Here is a 24,823-nt window from a genome sequence, read left to right on the forward strand (position 1 = left end):
GACCTTCACGTACATGTTATTCTTCATGCCTTGACAGAATTTACCAACATATTCTGTAGCCAAATAGGGATGGCGATGGGACAGGTTTTTTTGGATACCTGTCTCATCCCACCCCTAATGGAATGAGGTTCAATTTTAATAAACATGTTTGAGACGAGTTTGAGATTTTTTTTAAAACTTAGGGTGAGTTTGGATATTGCCCAATCCCTATTATATATAAAATAAAATTTTAAAATTAATTTAATTTAATTTTTATTTTACTATTTTTAATAGATAGATAATAATAAAATATTTTTAATAAAATAAGTTATAAAAAATATAATAATTTAATTATTTATAAAATATATATTTATTTTAATGTAATTAAAAATTTTAAAAGTAATTTTAAAAAAACGGTGTGGATATGAGAATTTATCATACTTGTCCCGTCCCACCCTATTTAATGTTTTAAATGAGACAATGATGAAAATTATTTTGAATAAACGAGACGGAGTTGAGATGGGGGCGACCCGTCTCAAACCCACCCCATTGTCATCCCTAATACCCAACCTTCTTCATTTCCGGATGACAAACAATAGTATTCATATCATAAAACTCATGGGGTTCACACATGAATGACAACGGGATGGGTTCGGGACGAGTCGCCCCCATCCAAATCCCGCCCCATTTATTAAAAACAATTTCCATCTTTATCCCGTTTAAAAAATTAAACGAGGCAGGGCGGGTATGGGAAATTCTTATACCTGCCCCGCCTCGCCCCGTCCCGCCTAGTTTAACTTTTTTTTTTTTTTATTTATAAAAAAAATTACTTTTAAATTTTTTAATTACATTAAAATAAATATATTTTATAAATAATAAAAAATATTATATTTTTTATAACTTATTTTATTAATTTTTTTTATTATATATATATTAAAAATAGTAAAATAAAATTTTAAATTAAATTTAATTTTATATATCATCGGGGCAATACCCGAACCCGCCCCGGGTTTAAAAAAAATCTCATACCCGTCCCAAACCCGTTTGTTAAAATTAAACCTCGCCCTATTAAGGGTGGGGCGGGTACTTGAAAAAACCCGCCCCATTGCCATCTCTAGGTTCACATATGCTTTGGGTTGTATTTTGGATTTGGGCTGAGTGTGTAGACTATAAATTGGGTTGGGCCTGATCACTCTCATATTACGTGTGGGGCCTATGGCAATTTGAACAGATTGGTTGCACCGAATATGATTGTTGCATGGGATTGGACAATTATTTTTTAATATTTAATTATATTTGATATAAAAAGTTGGATGAGGCCCACATCATGATTCCGAAAACCCTAATCCGACCCGATTTAATATTTTTATAGTATTAATAATTTATATAATTATACAATTTAATAATTTATGCTTTAATTAAATTTTTTTAAGTCAATCCTTGACTTAAGTTAAATTTGGGTTAAGGTTTAGATAACATTTTTTTACTTAATTCTAAATAAAATTTAAGACTAAATAATATTAAATATGTGTTAAATATTAAGTTATATGTTTTTTAAAATATTTTATTTACATTAAATATTAAAAAGTAAAATAAAAACAATCAAATTCATTTTAGTGATGATGGTTTATTTTTAGCATTTAAAAAAAATCAGATATTTTAATTTTTTATATTCCGTAAAAAAAAAAAAAAAGAAGAAGTAATAAGTTAATAAAAAATAAAAAATAAATTATATATAAAAATTAAAAAATCACAACAATACCTAAACCTAATTGGAAGCTAATTAAATTATCTTAAATTATAATTTTTTATTTTATTCTCTTTTAAATATTTAAGAAAAAAAATCAAATTATAATTGTATCATATATTTTTATTTTTATAAAAATATATAAATTAATTTTTATTATCTTAAAATTTTATGTAATTTAAAAAATATAATTTTTTTTGTTAAATTATAATAAATAGATTTTGAATCATATAATTATATTAAGAGTGCATTTGAGAGTGATTCTACGAAACTTTCTAATATTTATAATATTTAAATGATAAAAAATTTAAAGTACTGAAAATATTAAAAATGCTTTCTAAAATTACTAACGAATGAGTTCTAAACCGATTGAAATTAGCTCTAACTTGATGGAAACTTGGCCCGGCCACCACCCTACAGTCAAAACTTGGCCTGGCCACCACCCTACAGTCAAAACTTGGCCTGGCCACCACCCCCAATCAAACTTGGCCAAGTTATCGCTACTTCCATACATTCGGATAGAGTTTACGGATTATCCCTTTATCCAACGACACGAATGCGCGAAATAACCAACGCGTGTTTCGCTTCCTCACCGCAGATCTGGAGGATTAGCATCATCAGCGGCGTGAGACATTGATCGCGGTGAGGCGCGCAAAGCTCCTCCTTTTCCAAAGGATCATAGCGTGAAGAGCTTTATTCCTAACGTGATCCATTTTTAGAAAGGCCAATAGAATCACGCCACATCCTAGAACGGGTCAACTTTAAGAGTTTTTTGCTTACGTGGTTAACTTTAAATGGGGGTTCACAGAACTCCCACCGACTCAAGCATCAGCTGATTATTACTCTGTGGTATCGCAGACAGAAAAGAACGGAGACAAGCCATGGCTATATAAACTTATAAACAGGCAGATCAAATAGATGCCATGATTCTCTCCGAGAGAGAAAAAAAACCTAACCCTAATTCTGAACCCTGATTCTTCCGTATCCTTACAACTACAGGGGGATTTTTGATTCGGCTCGGCTGTGCAAATATCGGTTTGAATAGCATCGGTGAAGAAAAATAAACCGAGAAATCGCTGCATGAACAGGACGGTGGGAGAGGGGGCGAATCGGCTGGCGAGAGAGTAGGGAAGGAAGGGAGCAGACGAAAGCGAAACATGTCTGCCATAGTGTGCGGGAAGAGATCCTTCTTCGAAGACCTACCAACGACGCCTCCCGTTTCCAAGAGAATTCGCTGTTCTTCCTCGTCTCCGGTTCGGTTCTCGCCTCCTCGGTCCATCTCGGCTTCTCCTTCTCAATCTCAATCTACGGCATCGCAAGCGTCGGTGCTTGATCATCTCAGAGCTCTCTTCCCTGATATGGACAAGCAGGTACGTCCTTTTTCTTTTTCTTTTTTCTTTTTTCCTTTTTTCTTTCCCTCGAAGGAATTCTATTCATTAATTATTTATTTTTAGGATATTTAAATTGGCCTATCATTTAGTTTTTGTATTAGATTTGGGTTGTTTGAAATGATAATTGATTGATGATAAATTTTGTTTCGTTTAGTTTCATCAATGTATGACATTTGTAGTCCTTTGGTTCTTGGAGAATTGATGGAACCAACTAAAATTGTTGACAGGTGGCCCCGGTTTTCAATTTTCTCCCTTAATTCTGTGTATTCTTCGTGCGATAGCAAAATAAGAATTGGTATGTTTCGGATTTTAGAATGTGCAAGCAGAAATGCAATAGAGCTAATATGACAAAACAGTTAAATATGATCATTCAAGATGCTAAGTTAAGGACTTCCTCAATTGTTAATATAAGACTTAGATATTTTAGAATCATATCTTGCAAGATCTGTTGGTGTTTTTAACTGTCCGGGGTTAGTGATTGACCACTCATATCAAACCACCAGAACAATGTTCAATAAGGATTGGAAACCTGAGTGCAGGTCGATCGTTTCCAGGCATTTCAGCTTTTAAAGAAGCCAAAATGGTTGTTACTGAGATTAGTGTGGATGGATTGTGTTAAGACTGTGTGAATATCAATTAGAACATGCTAGTTCTCTTTTATGGTTTCTTTTACTGACCTTAGTGAATCAGTAGTTTAAACCATCTTTGTGGGTATCACGATTTTCAATTTGAGTTCAGTTGTTCCTACCGTGTCATCATATTGCTTTTATATCTATTATAATACTTCATGGGTTTTTTGGAAGTAAACAGGCGAAACATCATGTTTTGTCAAGTCTCAACTACATATTGGCCTGGCTAGGTTAACCTGTATTTGTTAGAACTATATTCCTGACCTTTCCATGCAGTCTGTTGAGCCTTATTTCAGGTTTGAAATTTTCTGGCTGGGTTGGGAAAAAAGCCCATTGTAAGGTTGGGTCAGGCTGAGTTTGGAATCTCTTTTGGCAGTTGGATGTCAGATGTTCATGAAATATGCGGACGTATTGTTGGAAGTTACTGAGATTTTTCCCATCTTTCTACACTTTTTATGTGAAATGCAACATAATGACCTCTAGGCATTTGGACTAAATTACCAATATAGCTTAGTAGAACGATTGAAAGATACTGAAGTATATGATGTGCATGAAAAGAGCAAATTGTCATGATTCAAGGCTTAATTTTTTTGGTTGCTGGTGGATAAAAAACTGCACTCAACCATTTTTTAAAATTAATTTCTTTGTGGCTGAAAGAATTTGTAATCAATACAGTGGTCAGTAGCTTTTTGAAGCAGGACACGGGAGTGGAGTTGTTGTTGTATCACTCTAGGGTTCAATGAGATGATACTCTGTTGTTTTTCTGCAAGCTTGCCGTATAACTGCATCAAAACTTGTCTTTCTGTATGCTTGTCGTATGCCCGCATCCTAAATCCACTTCTATCTCATGAACTACTAAATATGGGATAAGGGCCATTATTTTGAAAGTATTTCAATCTCTTCTGGAATTTTTTTTTGTTATTATCTTTAATTCTCATTTTTAGTGGGTTTCTTCTGAAGTGAGGTTATCTATGGTGAGTTCTTTTGTTTGGGGTCCTTCCATTTGATGGTGGGGCACATGGAATTCTGTCTAGTTCTCCCCCATTCCCTTTGTAGGAGGAGAAAGGACTCCTTTTTCGCTTCTTCTTCTTCCATAACTTCAATTTGTTTTTTATAAAAGCACACATGAATACTTGAACTCTCTCACCCCATATTTTTTTTCAAATATATAATAAGCAAATCCTTCTTTTAGTGATCTAAGAGGTGAGGGGAGAGGGGTTTCTTTATTTATTTATATTTTACAGAAGGAAATGTTAATCTCCCGTCATTTAATTGTAAACTTTATATGTAAGATAAGATTAAAATCTACATCAAATTCTGCCTATCAAAATAAGTAAATAAATAAAAACTACATCAAATTCATATTAGTCAATTAAGTGAGATGGTTCACTTAAAGATAGGGCTGAAGATGAAGAAAGATCGGTGTATTTGTTCCTAGGTGTTGGGATCTAAAGTAAACAGTCGTTTTCCTTCAAGTGGTGTCAAACATGTTAAAGTCAGTTGTTACAATGTGTGTCAAGCAGCTTCTGCATGTCACTTAGTTCTCATGTTTTAGGTAATATTATATATTGAATATCAAGAATTTTTACTATTAGGACATCAAAAATTTGAAACAAATATTAAAAAAATAGAATGACTACTGTGAAATCACATTCTTTGTGCGTTCTCTCAAGGAAAATGCCACCATATTGAACTTAGTCCAGCTAAGCATTATTCCAAAACACTTGTATTAACCTTTAACTTTTCTTGGGCAATGTTATTTGTTAATTTTACATCCTTGAACATGTTATCTGACTACTTTAAACTTATTTCTTCTTGCCTTTGCTTTGTCCTTGTAGTACTTCCAACTTCAGCCCATAGTTTTTAACTCATAAAATGTATCACATATCATTTTTTTTTTTTGGGTATATCATGTATTACAAGTTTTTTATATAGTAAAAAAATTAAATAGAAAAAAATATGCACTCTTATATATATATATATTGCAAGAACGAATTATAGAATAACATATAACCAATTTAATGAAAGATAATAGGATTTAAAGATTTTAAATTATATCATACCGTATGAAAGCATTAAATACTAGAGTTTTGAAAAGTTCAATTTAACAAAAATGTTTGTTTAATGTATAGGTTCATCACAAAATTCACAAAAATAAACTTTTTAAATTTGTATTTATAATTTTTAGTTCCTTATTTGAAGAAGCACATGTATTTCTTTGTGGTGTTGATATATACATTTTTATATGTCATATCCAAAGTTTAACTTTCCTTATTCATAAATATTAAGTGAAAAGTTTTTATTTCTTAATTATTATCATTTTCAACATTAAAATTCAAATCATTCAAATAGAAATTCTCCAATGTTCATTTTAAGGCTAAATTTATTTAACTTTTAATAGGAGATGTTTCAAATGGAAACTACAATTTATATATAGTTTTTCAATAGGATTATTTTATTTCTCTCTCCCTTTCATGGTATTTCTAAGCTTACCATACATTTTAAACAATTAATATAATAATTATTTGAGAAAGAAAATTTAGAATTTGATTTTTTCTTATGTGAAAAATAATTAAGGTGTGTGTATCATTGATCATCATATCTTGTATCGTATCATGGATTGTATGATATGCTTAAGATAGGATACGGATTGCAATACGTATTGATTTTCATAAAATATATATCATTATGTGTATTGTAGGTTTTTAACAACTATGCTTTAAATCATATTAACTTTGTATCAGTTATTGGAACATGCTATCGATATATATGTGTGTGCGCACACACTTAAATATACTATATGCTGTTTCACCCATATCTTGGTTTACTAATTTCTCCCATAGAAATTGAACAAATTGAGATGACTTTTCTTTCTTGCATGCTTTATATGAATAGTATCCATCGCCTTCTCAATCTTATGAGTAAGGTAGGTAATTAAAAATAAGTAAATATTGATGTGTATAAAATTTGAGTTGGTTGCAGACATTAACATATTTTTTACCATTGGCTAGTGCAGTACACGCATCATGCTTGGACTTGTTAATAGTCTTTAGTATTTGCATAAATGGAAATGCTTTTGGTCGTGATAGTGGTGGCAATAGCAGTGTCAATAATAAAAAATTTGAGTAGATCTTAATTTGAAATGATATGCAAGCAATTCCATAATATTTCCTACTAATTTTTATAAGAGCTGTAGAGCATTTATTTGCACCAAATAATAATAATGATAATGTAGGGGATGAAAGAGCATGTGATGGGGATGAAATTTTGGCATTGATGGGTGGTTTCTTGGATTGGGTTCATATAAGGAGTCTGGAACTTTGTAAAAGGTTAAATTTGATTGGTTAAAGGCCAGCAATTGGAGTCATGTAAGGTCTTGAATTTAATGTTGCTGATCTTTCATTTAGGGTCTTAGGCTTGACTTTGTGACCCTGATTCTTTGGTACTAAATTGGGGGCAGAAATAAAACTCTGGGTAGGGCTAGGTATTGAGTTTTGTCTTTTGATTGATAAAAAAATGGAGCATTTCAGAGACACGGAGGAAATCGATTTAAATGTGAATAAGCTTGAAATATGGTTACTCAAGTATGGTAGGGGTCAAGAAGTTAGTTTGGCATCATACAGGAGATGTTTCTGGGAGCCAAAACCATTTTAAGCAATAATAAATAAGTATTCTCACTGCAAAATTGTGTGGCAGGAAAACTTAATTATCGAAGACAGCCCTAATGTTACTGTATAATCATATATATGTAAATATGATGTAAACATAACAATTTATAGTTTTGAAACAACAACAACCAAATATCTACAGTACAAAATCCAATTAGGATACTAATAATAATTATATATATACATATATATATAGCATAATAATGCTTCTGACGGGGCAACCGACTATGCTTACTCATCCATTTAACTTGTATGTACTTCAAACAATAGAACATGTGATGATTTGTATTCTGTTATGGATTGGGTTTTCTCTGTCAGGTTGGGCTTGGGATTGGTGTTCTTTTGGGTTCTGTTCTTTAGTTTTGTACAAAGAACTCCTCATTCAGGTTCTCAAGCCCAGAGATGTTTCTCTCTTATCTCTCTTTGATTTTTTTTAGGTTCTTATTTTTAACCTTGCAGTCATTATTTTCATTTTTAAAACTACTTGAAATGTAATAGGCAGAGCACAGTAAGAGATTATGAATTTACTCCCACTCTATATATTTGTGTCTCTTAAAATGAAAATCTGATATGCAATTGAAGTTAAGTAAACGGAACATGTTATTAGGTGGTTTCATTTTAATTCTTCTTTAAATTAATGGACAAAAACGAGGGTGTATTTTATTTATTTCTTTTATTTTTCCTTCTTTTCCTTTGCAAGAATTTCCTTCCTCCTGTTGTGTATTCACCTTTACTTTCTAATAGTTTCATTGTCCTTCAAAAGGTCTTCTGTTAACAAATTGGTCTTTTCATTTCTAACAAAAATGAATTTTGTGCCCTTCACAATACTTTGTATGCTAGTTGGTGTCCTTTTTATATATGATGTCTACTTATTATCTTTTTTTTTTTAAAAAAAAAAAATCTATAGCCTTAAAAATCTTAGTTATTTATTGCACATATTCAATAATTTGCAAGAAAAGAACTGGTCTTTTACTTGAGGCTGGTCGCTAGGGTTATAAGGACCAAGAAAAGCTTTCAAGTGTTATTACAGTAAGCAATCTCAAAAAGGAATCTTTCTTTTGTGCTCCCCAATTCATTCGAAGATGGTAAGTGGTCTTAACACAATGTGACCTAGGGTTTCGCTTCTATAACAAATACCCCCTTTCACTTCCTTCTTTTTTAGTCTGATTGATTTTCAGTCTTTTAAATCCAAGAAGATCACCTTCATTTCCTTGGTAATGCAATTCTGGGAATATTTGTGTGTTTCTTATCAATTAGCTTTCCAAATAATTCTTTTTTCTGGGGGTTCCGTGGATCTTTCAATTTTGGTGCATGGATGTATATAAGATCTGCTTTGGTTGATATGCCAAGTTACTAACTATTTCTGAATACTGAAATTATAGTTTCTTTGAGAAACCTGTGTGGATCTTTTCCCTTTCAACTCTTTCTTACTTAAACCAGAGAAGATCACCTTCATTTCCTTGCCAATGCAACTTTTGGAATATTTGTGCTATTTCTTTTGACAATTAGCTCTCTAAATAATTTTTTCTAGAAGCTGCATGGATATTTCAATTATGGAGGATGGATTTATATTAGATCTGCTTCAAGTTCTAATCATTTCTGAATACTTTGATTTTAGTTTCTTGAGAAAGCTCTTGAAGAATGTGGCAATGATTTGGATTCCACAATCAAAAGCCTCAATGAACTGCGACTGGGTTCTGCTCAAAACAACTTGGGCTTTGGAGCTGGTACTTCTGATGTAGGTCTGGAAACAAAAGTTCAACTTCAGTCACAAGGTACATGGATCATTTCAAATCTATATTTGAACCCAAGCTTGACCTTCCTTAGTTGCTCTGGAATTAGGGCTTTGGATATCATGTGATATATGTGTTTGTTTGGGAATATGAGCATTTTAATTACTCATGGGTAAGATGTAGCTTCCCCATATTTATGTTCCTCTTGTAATTATGAGTCCTGAAGTGTGTGTAGATTCCTAACGAGAAAGAAAATGGGGAAAAAACAGATCTCCTATAGATACACATGACAATTTATTTTTGGGTCAAATGCTTTGATTGCACCACTCCTTTTATGGTGGCTTTTATATTAGAGTGAGTGCTGTGGGATCTAACCAATTTTAATATCATTGATGATCTAATAAACATCTATTTTAGTTAATCCTCTGTGTGCCATCTTCATTGGGTCTGACTTTAATTTTTGCGACCTTCTCCTAACTCCTAAAACCTGTTTCTAAATATATGATGGCCGAGAGGCTAAGCTTTTTTTCTGTACTAATTTTTTTACCCTCGTGTTTGGTTTTGAAATTTTTGCTCTGCTTTTTTGCCTGTATCACTTGATTCAATCTCACTGATGAGCAAACAGCCAGCTCATAATACACCTGATATTGCTTGCATTTGTGCATTGTTAGGTTGACCAAGATATGATGCAGCTAAGGAAATCTTTTAGATTTTTGTCTTGGTCACCCGCAGATCCTACTTGATCCCACTGTGTTTCTGACATGGATTGATATCTCATCAAGCTTCCTTTTCTAGGATTTAACAAAACCTTTATTTATGTTACTAAGATGTCTTTGCTGTGCACAGAGCATGCTAAGTTGGTATACCGTTGTTTTACATTCCAAATCAATAAGAATATATTCCATAGTGACCTTGAAAATTTATAAAATCCTTACAAAAGGTTTTTGCCTTCAAACATTACCAGAGTGTCATACAAAGGGGAGAATTTTTTGTTTGTTGATCAGAATCGACTGACAAAAGTTGCTACAGAAAGTTTGGAGATTGGATCAAGCATAAGACGGCATTAGTATGAAATGTGTTAGGATTAAGCCTTAGATTCTTGGTAAATGTGTACTTGATGTGTATGTGGGCTTTAGTCCCTTTCTCTATTTTGCTATAAAAAGGTGATGAGTTTGATGGTGTTGTTGTCTAATAGGAGATGGAGGTTTTGAATTTTCTTTTGGTCTAAAGTTAGATTTGTAGGAAGTGAAAAATATTATAAGAGTTCCAGGAACCCATGATGAGCTGCCTTAATCATGAAAACTGGCCTTGCATCTCCTGGGACAGCAAGACAGAGATTAAGCGATCAGGTTTAGTGGGGGCTTTTTCATCAGACCCAGCTCATCTATAGACCATTAAATGTATGCCCAATTTGATAAGCCAAAGGAGTGATGATCCTGAAATCGAGGTAAAAGGGCCATCATTGAAATTGATATAGAGTGAAGCTGAGGGAGTAGTACATCCTGAAATGGAAGCAGGATGCATGGCTGGGAGTGACCAGAAGATTGGCTGGTAATTGGATCACTGCCTGAATATTGATTTTACCTTCTGAGGGAGAATGTATCCACAATTAGAATCATCATTTGTTAATTTTATGAATTTGTATCAGATATTTGTATTTCTATATTGAAGCTTCTTGCATGCAGTTGCTTCTTGATACTTGTGGTCTCTTAATGGTAGGAACAACATTCATGTTCATGTTGCAGGTGTGGCTGCAACTAATGGAGAGGTCGTATCTTCTGAGGATCCATCTGCTCCAAAGAACCTCTCCATGGATGGTGCAGAATGGGTGGAGCTATTTGTTAGAGAGATGATGAGTGCTTCTAATATGGATGATGCCAGAGCCCGTGCTTCAAGAGCTCTCGAGGTTTTAGAAAAGTCCATTTGTGCACGTGCAAGTGCTGAGGCAGCCCAGAGTTTTCACCAGGTTGTTTATTTGTTGTTGTTGTTATTGTTGTTGTTACTGTTATCAACCAGGTGCAGAATGTATGTGTCCATCATATCCATCATATTTGTTGTTTTACTTATGGTTTGTCTTATTATAGGAAAACTTGATGCTGAAGGAACAAGTGGAAGCTCTGCTTCAGGAGAACATAATTCTCAAGCGGGCTGTGTCTATTCAGCATGAGCGTCAGAAAGAGAGTGAAGAGAGGAACCAGGAATTACAGCACCTGAAGCAGGTGGTCACCCAGTACCAGGAGCAGTTGAGAACGCTAGAGGTAAAGCTCATAAACCTGAAATCTTCTGAACTACATGTTACTTAATTTTAGATGGGGAAAGGATCAACCTATTTCACAAATTGCATGGTTATTCTTAAATCTGCTTTTCATCAGTTCCCCAAGCTTTTATTCAAAACATGATTTCTTGGCAGCCAGATCATCATTACAAAAATTGTTTTGCTGGTGTTTTTGTAAATTTTCTGCAGTGCAATGACACTATTATTTGATCTTGTGATGGTGTAACAGGTGAATAACTATGCACTCTCAATGCACCTGAGGCAGGCTCAGCAAAGTAGCTCCATCCCTGGCCATTTCCATCCAGATGTCTTCTAAAGAACATGCTATTGTGCTTTTCAGGAGACAGCTGTTGGGAAGCACTAAGAATATATAGACTGGCTTTTAACTTTGTAAGGTGCTGTCTCATACACAGATTATGCCTATGATTTGAAGACACTTAAATTAGTCTAAACTTACATTGTGTAGGGGTGCTTTTTGCCATCGTTCTCCTTGATTTGAAAACGGATATGATGCCCATAAATGTTTGAAACTAGATGTTCAATGGTAAACTTCTTTTTTTTTTTTTGGATCAAGACACAGTTACCATATTTGTTTCTTCAACCACTTTTGCTTTGCCCCTTGATAGCTGCCTTTTCATTGAGAGTTCGCCAGAGCCCATATTTGTTCTCATGAGTAAGATTTTGCCTTCTTTTTTTCCTGGTGGGATCCACACTTGCTCATGCCTGGAATGAATATACCCTGAATGTGGGGTTAGGGTATCTCTTTTTACACAAGCAGAGCTTTGATTGCTCACATCACGAGCTCTACCCTTGTTGCGCATTACGCGTTAGGTGATTCTTGAGATGGGATGATCACATTTTACTGTGTTGCCACAGGCATGGCATTGTTCTGTTTGGGTGCGAGTGAATTCGGTATTGAATACTTTGCCCTTGATGCCTTTGCCTGAAGTGGTAATGAAGTGGAGTGGGTGGGGTTGTGGGAGGCTTAAGGTTCCGAGTCCACCAGGAAAAAAATGTTACATACTAAAACGATTGTATTGAATTAGCTCATAATTAACTTACCATGTCACAATTCTGTAACTATACATCTGGATGGTTCTCGGGGTTCATTATCATACAAATTCAATCAATACCTTGAAGGGGACCAATTTGACATAAACTATGGAGAATGTCATCCTCTTTTTCTTTTGCTTTCTGATCTTTATTTTTTTTGTCTTTCCCCTTTTCAAATGTACACCAAGTAAACAAGACAGGGACATGGCAAATATAGTGGAGTTCATTTAGTTTTGGCGTGGGTCTGCTTGCGCTTTATCTTTTTCTTCTTCTTCTTTCATTTTATATTGAGATAAATAAAATTGAGAGGAGAGGTGTGAATCTTTAAAAAAAAAAAGATCTCTCTTTTGCAATGGTTCATTTATTCAATAAAAATAATCACTGCCATGGTTATCAAATCTTGTAGTTGATGGGAGATCCCAAATTAAAGTTTATTTTTATATAAATGAGTTTATATATTGATGATATTTGACAGAACTGTTGGATAAGATTCAGGAGCAGGTAGTAACACACAGTGGTGTGTGTTAAAAATTCAAACCTTGCTACCTGACTTTTTGTTCTGTCCTGGATACAGTACATGATATAGGAACAGATATTTATGGACTTAAGGCAGATAGATATTTATTATGTACATTTGTTTGACGACAGAAAATATTTATTAATTAAGATTTTAAAAGTCAAGGTGCATTTGCAATTTACAAAGGGAAACTAAGCTAGAAAAGACAGGAGAAAATAAAACCCACGAAACGCACCCCCCACACACGCATTACAATTTATACACGCAGCCGTGAAATCAAAGAGTTGGAAGTAAGGAAGGAAGAACGGTTAGTGCCTTGTTCGTTGTATATACTCTGCTCCTCCAAATTCCCCCACAACCTCTTCGTTTGAATCTATGAAATTAACCCCCTTTTATTTGAAATGAACACATGCCCAGGAGCAGAGGAGAGAGTAGCAGAAGAGGTGTGGTGGCTATGATGAGGCTGAAAGAAGCCTTTTGCCACCAGCTTTCATCATCTTCTTGAACTCCTCAAAATTCACCATTCCATCTCCATCCATGTCTACCTTCCTTATCATCTCCTTGCAATCCTCTAGCCTCTTCCCTTCCTTCAACCCCAGAGACGACAGCACCAACCTCAGCTCCTCCACGCTGATCAACCCATCTCCATCCCCATCAAACACATCAAAAGCTTCCTTCATATCCTCCCCTTCTCCGCCCTCTTCTCTCTCACCATCTCCTCCACCACCGCCCATCGACTCGTACAGCTCACAGAACTCATCAGGATCAATCAGCCCGTCTCCATTGGCGTCCACTCTCTCAACCATTTCTTCCACATCCTTCATACTCAGCAAGATCCCAATGTTCTTGAGCGAGTCTCTCAGCTCCTGCTTTGTTATGAATCCATCACTATTTTTGTCGAAAGTGGCAAACACCCTCCTCAGCTCCTCCTTCTTTTCAGCACTCAACCCCTTTTTTGGGGCCTGGATGGAGCAATTCTCTGATATAGGAGAATACTTACTGCTAAATAAGGACTGAAACCATGAGTAGAACCTCTTGGTTGGGAAGCAAAAGAACAAATTAATGAGGCCAGCTATGAATAAAACTGCCAATATCAGTATGGTTATGATCACCATCTCTCTCTGTCTCTGTTGTTTTTTCCTCTCTTTTTTTTCCCTTTTTTTCTGGGAGTGAAATACAACAGAGAAGTAGAGGAAGAGAGCCCAAGAACACAAGACAGATTTGTTTATTTGTCTGTTTGTGTGTTTGTATGTTAGTTATATCGTTTCTGAGGTGGGAGGTGACTTTGAAAAAGCTTTGAGCATGGAAGAAGTTACGACTTAACGCGTTGTTTGGTGTATTCGTTGATCCCACAAACCGCGTGACTGTAACAACCGTAGGAAATAAAAATCAAAAAGGAAAAGGCCAGTAAAGAGCATTTGGTAGCACATGGAGGAACTGAACTTTCATGCTGTTGTTAAATTAATACACACTCTTCCCTCCATGTACGGCTATCGCTGAGTCAACTCAGCCTTCTGCTTTCTTAAATTCTTAATATTACGATTAATACACACTCTTCCCTCGATGTACGGCCATCACTGAGTCAACTCAGCCTTCTGCTTTCCTAAATTCTTAATATTATGGGGTCTTACCAACGACTTTATAAAAATAAAACCTTATTACACTTTAATCCTGAACCTATAAGGTGTTTTTTACATTACTTTCTCATATTTAAAATTCAATACTGTTGACCGTAATAAACAAAAGACGTACATACTACACATACGACGTATTTAAATGATGACAAAATCATCATTTCAATCTAAAACCCCTCAAAACCCCAATCCCACCCCCGCCTTTGATCATCCTTCGATCCCTCATTCGAAGTCCTAGAACCACGAAAAAATTTATCTTACCTTATTTTTCCCGTGATATTTTATTTTATTTTTTTTCTATTTCTCCTTTACTTTTTAATTTTAATTTTTAAAAAAACACACGCGTTTGACATGAAATAAATAAATAATTGTACAAGTGCCCAACAAATTTATTTAAATAAAGTGGGCCCCATGCGTGTAATAGGCTATGTATGGCTTGATTAATACACTCTTCCCTCCATGTACGGTTATCACTGAGTCAACTCAACCTTCTGCTTTCTTAAATTCTTAATATTACAGGTCTTACCGACGACTTTATAAAAATAAAGGCTTACTACACTTTAATCATGAACCTATAATATGTTTTTTACATTATTTTCTCATAAATACGGTTAACCGCATTAAACAAAAGACGTATCTACTACACATATGACGTGTTTAAGTGAAGACAAAATCGTCATTTCATTCTAAAAATTCAATCGAAGCCCTAGAATCCCAAAAAAATTTACCTTACCTTATTTTTCCCATGATATTTTATTTTTTTTCTTTCTATATCTCCTTTATTTTTTTTAAAAACACGCGTTTGACATGAAATAAATAAATAATTGTACAAGTGTCCAACAAATTTATTTAAATGAAGTGGGCCCCATGCGTGTAAAGGGCTATATATTGCTTGGTTGGTTTATGCACCAGAGGCAGAGGGTGACGATAATGCTGAAATGGAAATATGAGAGTGATTTATACCACTGAAACTGAATGGCCTTGAAAGGAACAGAATGATGTTTCGCTGCAGCATGCCCACATACCAAACACGGGTGTACTGCTTTCTCACCCTACACAATTTATTCATACTTGTCTGGATCCTACCAAGGAAAATTCAAACCCAAGTCTGGTGGCTGTTTGGAGAGAGAGAAAAATAGAGAGAAAGTGGTTGGTGACTTTGAGTGGACTTAAACGTGAAGGAGACCAAGGGGGCCTTTTACAGGCTTTTCTTCTTTTTCTATTCCAAAACCATATCCCACTGAAAGAAGCTTCAGTGGAGCATAGAATTTCGAATTGGCCCTGTATTTGTCTTTGGAGAGCAAGGTGGGTCTTGGATATCCGTGGAATACGATTCCAATTCCAATTCCAAGTCTTGCTTTGTTGGGAAAGAACCTAATAATCACACATATGTCTCGAAGAAACATGTCGAAATTAGTTAAGGCCCTGTTTGGTTGGTTGGGAGTTGGGACTAATAATAACAATTGGTCTTGCTTGAAAATTTGGCAACTTATGTGTCATAATTGTGGTTTGTTTAATTAAAAGACTTAAGTGTGACTGCTGACTTTATGAAATTCTATACAAATGGGTGCCGTCTATTAGTCGCAACAAGCATCGGATACTTGGCTTTTGTTTGGATGCATGAATGACCGAATCTTCGGGATGAGATGCTGCGAAAAGAAAAGTATGTGTGCTTTGTCGTATTGGGAAATATTTAATCTCTTTGTACCTCCACAAGCTATCATATGTAATTTGCTTGTTTAATAAAATAGCTAATTATTCAAAACTGAAAAAAATTATAATAATTATAGATTCTATTTTCAAATTATTGACTATATTTATAAAAAATTAGTAAATGGAAAGTCAAATTTTGGGATGTGACGAGTAATTTCGCCCTATGTCCAAATATGTAATTATCCTTGATATCATGAAGGAAAAAAATTTGAGAAAAATGACTTTTCTTATATTTGATTGTATTATGAAAAAATTAAATATAATTAAAATTAATTTAAAATTTTATGTATTTTTAAATTATTTAAATTTTTTACTGCAAAGTTAAAATAAATGAAATGTGTTTGAAGCAGTATATAAAAATAATTTATTCACTTTAAAACCGAATGTCCAAATGTGTAATCGACTTTAAGGATATGAAAGAAAAAGAAATGGATGAAAGAATACACTTTGGCCAAGAATAGTGGCTGAGTAACATAACTTAGCAACATAAGTCGCCATAGGAGGAGGGAGTCTTAGATGAAGAGGATGTTAATGAAACTTTATGCGGAAATAATTATTTCGGAAAATCAATTTGAATACATAAAACATAATAGATATAAACACTAAAAAAATGATAAAATAATGATTATATTCTTACCTTGATTCATAATACGATAACATTTCTGAAGGGAGCCCAAATCACCTTGTGAGTTGTTTTTGTCAAGATTTTCAACTTATTTCTCTCATATAGTGGATGGGTGGATGGGTCACTTGTATAGTCATGTTGTTATAAGTAAAACAACAAAAAGTAAAAAAAACGAGAGTATGACTTAAGACCTTAACTATAAAAGAGATTTATAACTCTTAGTCTTTCAATCAAATATTACATGAGAGTTATACTCATTATTTGCAAACATTATGTACAAATTAATGGATAATGATGAGCCACCAACTTGAATGCATTCATATAATTGCATAAGTCATACATTTTCATCTTATTTCTTTACTCATAAACTTTATATACAAAAAGTAATAACAGAGTATTCATAAAAAATGAAATTTTCTAACTCCTTATTTTTAATTTTAATTTTTTATACATAAAATTCTTGGATGTTCAATCAATTGATTCACTTATATAGCAATTGATACTCTCAGATCAATCCATTATACAAATATAATTATGAATGATCACATATTATAGAAAAAGAAATGCCAACAAAGGAACCAATTCACTTACTGCAAAGGCAATTAAAGCAACAACAAACACAATTTAAGTAAAGCATGCGATCTATTTCTCAATCAAATTAGGCTCTAGGTAAAGATAATGATGTAGTCAAAACATTGCCATATTTCAAACAATCAATTTCATGTTTACTCTATCCATACCACATGTAGTTAATGGATCTCATCAAGAGGAGTCCTAACTGTGGAGGAGGATAGGTAAGTTGAAACATGATAGTCCATTCACTAGTAACATGCTTGAGACATATATATCACTAAGATTTACATTTCCTAAATTTCATGATAGTAAAGAAAACTTAGTGGATTATTTGATGCATTTCCAACTCATAATCCTAATGCAAGGGAATGCTGCACCTTCATGCAAGGCATTTTTAATAAGTTTTGAAGGACCTTGGTTCCATTATTTCCTAAGCAGGTTGATCTATTTTTTTTCAAAGTTATGTACCACTTTTATCTCACAATACACACATTCTTCATGACAAAAGAGATATGTGAATTCCTTCTTTAACATTTCTATGATTTAAGGAGAGAGAATACATGAGTATGTGAATTGTCAATCATGAAGTATAGAAGATAAAAAGAATTTTTTATCTCTAATAATCTCTATCATTTCATTACATATAAAGAGGTCCTCAAATATAGAAGAAATTTTTACTAGAGCTCTGCAAGTTTGGAGGAAGATATCATGACTTCTATACCTAAGGTGGTTGTAAGGAAGGAAGGTAATAGCAACAAAGAATAGTCCACCAACTATGCAAGAAAGATTATAACACTTGCTTGAGACACTAATATAACTTTTACTAAATTGATAGCAGCCAAATGCACAAGTTTTCAAGGAATTGCCACTAAAAGAAACTTAGCTTTCAGGGACAAGATTTTGTTATGGTTTAAATTTTGTCATTAAAATTATACTTTAAGTGACACCAATATATTGCTGCCACAAAAAGGTATTATAATAGTTGTATTTAGTGATAATCAAATAATAAACTTAGATAGAACTTGTGATGACATCCCAATGATTGGCTCCTTACATCAACAGTTAAGTCATTAGTCTTAGTCCCATAGCCTATCCATTTCCATGGTATAGCAAGTTGTTTAGCTACTTATATCGATTTGCCACAGTGTGGTTAGATAGAATGCGCTCCGGCCTGGGAAAACTCTAGAAGTTAGGGTGTTGTTCACATTTGGACACGAAAAGGAACTAAGAAAAAACTTAGATAGACCTTAGGATAGTGTCCTTATGATGAGAGTATAGAGAAATAAAAAATAAACTTAGATAGAACCTAGAATAGCGTCCAAATGAAGGGAGTCTAAAGGAACAAACAATAAACTTAGCTAGAATCTATGATAACTTCCTAATGTTGAGAGTTCAAAGGAACTAAGAATAAACTTAGATATAGAACTTAGGATAGTGTCCCAATGATGAAAGTCCAAAGAAACAAAGAATAAACTTAGATAGAACCTAAGATGACATCCCAATGATTGAAATTCAAAGTAACTAAGAATAAACTTAGATAGAACCTAAGACGGTGCCCTTATGATTCTTTGTTCCTTTGGACTCTCATCATTGAAACGTCATCTTAGGTTCTATCTAAGTTTATTCGTAGTTCCTTTGAACTCCTATCATTGGGATGCCATTTGAGGTTCTATCTATGTTTATTCTTAGTTCCTTTGGAATCCCTGCATTAGGACACCATTTTAGGTTTGATCTAAGTTTATTTTTTGTTCATTTGGTTTCTCATCATTGAGACACCATTTTAGGTTCTATCCAAGTTTATTCCTAGTGCTTTTGAACTCCCTTTATTGGAACGTCATTTTAGGTTCTACCTAAGTTTATTCTTAGTTCCTTTTGACTCTCATCATTGGGACACCATCCTAGGTTTTATGTAAATCTGTTCTTTATTTCTTTGGTTTCTCATCGTTGAGATGTCATCCTAGGTTCTATTTAAGTTTATTCTTTGTTCCATTAGACTCTCGTCATTATGATGTTATCCTAGGTTGTCTCTATGTTTATTCTTTATTCTTTTGGTTTCTTATAATTGGAACGCCTTCCTAGGTTCCAAGTTTCAATTGAGATAAGACCCTCAAACTCATTATAATTGGGGACATATTCTTCAAATCATAACATCATTAGTAGTACATGTATTCTAATTATGTCTTTTTTTGCATTATGTAAGTATTATCGTTATGAAATATCAACATATATATATATAAATTACAAGGGAAGACGTATTGTGATGAGAAGTATCATCGGTCTTAATAAATTCAATTATCAATCATAAATACAAAATATTAATCACAAATAAAAATATCTATTAATTTTTAAATATGGTATGATCATTTAAATAGGCATAACGCCTTTCTTAAGTATGCTAATTTTCTTTATTTTAAAAAATAAACAATAAGAAAATTAATTTGGTATGATATACCCTTTTGATCTTGGATATCCCTTAATATTTCTAATATTAAAAAGTGTTAAATATTAATAATTAATATCATTAAAATATTAAATAAAATAAATATTTTTAAATGTATATTATAAATAGTTATCTTTTCATAAATAAGTTCTTATTCATTGAAAAGAATAATTTAAAAAAATAAATAAATACAATTACTAATTTGCATCAACAAAAAATAAGTTATAAAAAAATTACCATATAAATAGATAATATTATTAAGTATATTTAATAAAAATATTTATTAATATGGCATGTAAGTGAATAAGGACGAGTACGGGTTTACATCCATATTATTTGGGTGAAGAGGAGTAAATTAGTCGTAATATATAAATTGGGCTTGACCCTCATTTTATTTAAGCCCAAGTATGGCATTTGGGCATTGTTTCTCAGATTAGTAAATGTGGGCCAGCCCAATTCCACCTAGAAATCTAGTCTACAAAAAGAAATTCAGACTAAGAATTAGGCTGGGCCTTGTTTTCTAATCTGACAAAAGATGAAAGTGACCCAGGCTGAAGCCCAATTTCTCCTTTTGGCCCATATCGGGAATCATGAAATACCTGCACGGATTGGCTGTCGGCATATATAAGTTGGTTGACCTCAAAAGTCAAAACAACTCCTCCCAAGTAAAAAAGGATAGTTGAAATCGTAAGTTGATTTTTTTTTTTTGGTACATGTACGTGGACCTTACTGAGAAAGAAGTGGGCTCGGATGAAAAGAATGTCCTTCAATGGATTTGCATTAGTGGGCCTACAAATACAACAAGGGTCCATGTTTGCAAAGATGGGCCTTGCATGGGCTGGCCAAGAGGAGAATTTGGAAAAAGTTTGGGTTTTTCCGAAAAGTGAGAGGAAGGGAATATACAGAATACATCCAGAGAGTCAGAGGCTCCTGTTTTTTACACAAGAACTTAACTGACTTCACTTTTCATGTGGGACCCAAACAGCTCTTGAGAAGATTGCAGCCAATTAGATGGCGCGTGTGGGGGAATTTAGATTTATATGAAATAATAAATGAATAATTAATAAATAAGGGGCGTGGGAAATTTTCGATTTTTTTAAGACAGTAAAGAGGGCGCATGTGATGATGAATGATGATAATTGAGGGAATGGGGCCCATGGAGTAAAAGACTGTTGGAAGTGGGGGCCATCACTGCCGTTGCTTTTCCAAGCCTCACAAGGATCCAACGGCTGCCACAGCATCACTTTTATAATTGGTTTTAAATTTATTGTGAAAGAGGAGGGGGGGACGGGGGGTGAACCGTGAACAGGCTGGTAAGTGACCCCATGACACTGACTCTAACGGAAACAGACAACTGTGGCTCTCTCAATCACCCTTCACGCCCCCCGTCCCGTTCTACGTACGCCTTTATTCCCTTTTCCGATTCCAATCCAGTACTTCGCTCTGCTTTCTATTACCATGCTCCCCCATCCAATTTCCTTCGTCTACTTGATCAAACGTCTCATATGCATGGATGTTATATGTATTTTAAAACACCTAAGACTTGCTAATTGTCGTAGAACATGTCTCCTTAAAATCTGGCATATTTGCAAGCATACCTTGTTGTACATTCATCTAACTTTTGCCTTTTTGAAGGTTGTGATGGAAACTTCTAATTTGTATTCAAATTAGAAGTAATTCGGTTAAGTGTGGAAGAGTGAGATTATGGGTATTTTGTACGGGAGAGGAAATGATGAAAGAAAGGAGGAGAATGATGGGATGGGGGTGGTGGTAGTGGTGGTGGTGGTGGTGGTACGTAATATGTATATAGTCGATGAAGCAAGTGGGGAGGAGAGAGAGGAGGAATGATGATTGATGAGAGGAGGAGGAGCATTCAAAGAGTGAAATGGATGCATGTGATGATGGAATGGTGGGTCCCGTCATCAATACAATCACAATAACGCAATTATATCATAACCATCTTATCATTCCCTCTGTCCTTCCACACGCTTGCCCTGAATCCTATGACCACTTACTTCTCTCTCTCTCTCTCTCTCTCTCTCTCTCTCTATTCGTATTATTCTAGAAGAATATTCTTAAATATAAATTAGACATACTGTAGAAGAAAAGTTGAAGTTTAATTTCAAAATCATTTGTACGATCTACAATGTGATTCATGAGTGAGTTCTCTAGAATTAGGCATGATCGCATTAGCAGTGGAAATTATTTAAATTTTCTAAAAGAACAACACTGTAATGTCATCTGAAAATGTCTTTTTTATGAACTATTTTTGCCAAAAAAAAAAAAAAATTATTTTATTGTCTTTAAATCACAATAAAATCTTCTTTTTATTTTTTACTTTGATTCTAAAAGTAATTTTATATATATATATATATATATATATTTCACATTTTTCTTACAAGTGTGAAGTTGAATTTTAAACTTTTTAGAGATAATTTTGTTTGAATGAAATGTTTTTCGCTTGATTCTACTATCATTTGTGATAATTTACTTTCTCTCATGTACATATCGTCAACTTTGAATGATACATAATTAAGGGAAACTCATACATATATAATGTTATGATATTTTTCCCTTACCCGATGTGAAATATCATAGTTTTTATATAAAATGATGATTTTTGAACTCCATAAAATGAATTATTAAAAATTAATAATAATGATTTTAATAATTATCACAATGATAAATTATTGAATTTTTTGTTTTAATAAATCTTGCTATATGTGAAAAATATTAAATTAATTTTATTTTTTAAATATTAATTTCCAAAGATCTTATCTTAATTATGTAAAATAAGAGCAATAATAATAATTTTTTCTATAAAGACAAACATCTACTTACTAATTTTTAAATCATTTTTACATATAAAAATAAATAAATTTATCACTTTCCATTATTCAAAAATCAATAAAAACAAATATATAACTCTTATGAATTCAAATCCCTTCATATTTAATAAAGTTAGATTCACATTTATTTAAAAGTAAGACAAAAATGGTGTTTATTTTTTTGACTTAATTCTAAATAGAATTTAAAATTAAGTAGTGTTTAATAATATTAAGAGTTTAGTAGTTTGTTTGTTTTTTTTTTTTTTTGTTTAAATATTTTAGTTCTATTAAGTACTATAAAATAAAGAAAAACTCACATGTTACTACACTTAAGAACCGCATTTGTAATACTTAAAAAAATTTATTTTTCAAGTATTAAAAAGATTAAAAATACTTTCTAAAATAATTTTCAAATTCACTTTATATATGATTTTTTTAAAAACACTTTAAAAAAATATATACTTTCACTAAAAACACTGTCAAATGTACTCTAAAATCCGTTTGATAGTAATTCTAAATAACACTTTTAACATTTTTTTAAAATACGCTTGACAGTAATTTTACGAAGTATTTCTACCATTTTTAATACTTGAAAATTTTATTTTTCAAGTATAAAAAAAATTATAAACATTTCTTAAAATCACTAACAAAAATACTCTTAGGTGGTGTTTTTTTTTTTTTTTGGCTTTTTGCTAAAAGCAATTTAGTTTTAAAATTTAGATTGTTTGTTTTTCTACTTTTTCATGATTTATTATAAACTTTTTACTAAATAGAAAAAGCCAAAATATGTAGCTTTTTCTAAATAGAAAAAATAACATATTAGTTTTTTTTACTTTTTAATACTTAATAGAAATAAAATATTACAAAAACAAATAACCTAATATTTAATACTATTAAGCATTAAGGTTCTATTTAGAATTAAGTAAAAAAACAAACACCACCTTAGAGTGCATTTGACCGTGATTATTGAATGTGTTTTTAACTTCTATAACACTTGAAAATTTTCATCCTTTAAATATTAAAAATACTAAAAACACTTTCTATAATCATTAGTAAACACACTCTAAGGGTGTGTTTTGTAGTGATGCCAGAAAGTGCTTCTAGTTCTTTTTTTATGCTTGAAAGATAAAAAAGGAATATAAAAATCTTACTTGTTCATACATGGGTTTAAGCCTTAATCCATAGCAATTGTTACCTGGCCATTTGAAAATCAAACTAGATTCAAGACTTCCCATCTAATCTATTTATAATGAAAAAACCTAGAAGGAAGCCTACGCAGATCCTCTAAGATCATTGCTAGGCTATAAAAATAAAAAGTGGCCTGTGCTCGTGCATGACAACAACAATCAAAATAGATTGATCCGATGAAGATTCTCCATTAATTTCATCAAACCCCACTTTTGATAAAAGCTGTCTAAAAGGTTAGCACCAACATTTGAATTCCAAAGCATCTTTAAAGAATGTTTCCAATACATGTAATCTACTGTGTCTATTGACCTCACTAATTGCAGACTTGCCCACCGAGGCCCATGAGAGAGATGGTTAGATGGGTTGGGATTGCTGTGATGAATCATTTGGTAATTATCTTCTCATCATCAATGAAGGGTTGCAATGAAATGATATAGGATTCTGCATGAAAGTTGCATGCCTCGGGGGGTGAGTATATCAAAAAGGGGTTGAAAAGACGGTGCGAGGGAAGAGAAAGGCTAAAAATGCGCCGGCGGCACGTGAAAACATAGGAGGCAGTGACAGAAACGGGATAGGGAGAGTTCCGGAAAAGCGACAGATGAGATCCTGACGTCACATGATCGATACCTCCCAAACGTGTAAACGCCTACCCACGTGTGACTCTGTGATTTGATGTGAACCGCCGCTGTATGTTGGATTGCCCTCCTCCTTCTCTCTCCCTGATCACCTACTCTTCTTTCTCTTCACTATTTCAGTGCTCATTATTTAATTATTTATCTAAGGTTTTTTTTTTTCCTTTTTTTTTATATATTTATTAGATGCTCCAATAA

General features: G+C 33.2%; 2 protein-coding genes across 2 annotated transcripts; one reads left to right on the plus strand and one right to left on the minus strand.

The window, feature by feature from the left end:
• The first annotated feature begins 2,380 nt into the window (after nucleotides 1-2,380).
• Nucleotides 2,381-11,995, plus strand: LOC100250952 (uncharacterized). Its single transcript, XM_002285364.5, has 5 exons — nucleotides 2,381-3,096; nucleotides 9,033-9,189; nucleotides 10,893-11,113; nucleotides 11,232-11,405; nucleotides 11,652-11,995. The coding sequence occupies exons 1-5, from the start codon at nucleotides 2,884-2,886 to the stop codon at nucleotides 11,736-11,738; spliced, it is 852 nt and encodes a 283-aa protein (XP_002285400.1). The 5' UTR covers nucleotides 2,381-2,883; the 3' UTR covers nucleotides 11,739-11,995.
• Nucleotides 11,996-13,108: 1,113 nt separating this feature from the next.
• On the minus strand, nucleotides 13,109-14,369 carry LOC100245811 (calmodulin-like protein 3). Its single transcript, XM_002285368.4, has one exon. The coding sequence runs from the start codon at nucleotides 14,105-14,107 to the stop codon at nucleotides 13,445-13,447; it is 663 nt and encodes a 220-aa protein (XP_002285404.1). The 5' UTR covers nucleotides 14,108-14,369; the 3' UTR covers nucleotides 13,109-13,444.
• Nucleotides 14,370-24,823: the final 10,454 nt, after the last annotated feature.

Source organism: Vitis vinifera, chromosome 11 (genome assembly GCF_030704535.1).
Source record: "Vitis vinifera cultivar Pinot Noir 40024 chromosome 11, ASM3070453v1".
NCBI classification, from domain to species: domain Eukaryota; kingdom Viridiplantae; phylum Streptophyta; class Magnoliopsida; order Vitales; family Vitaceae; genus Vitis; species Vitis vinifera.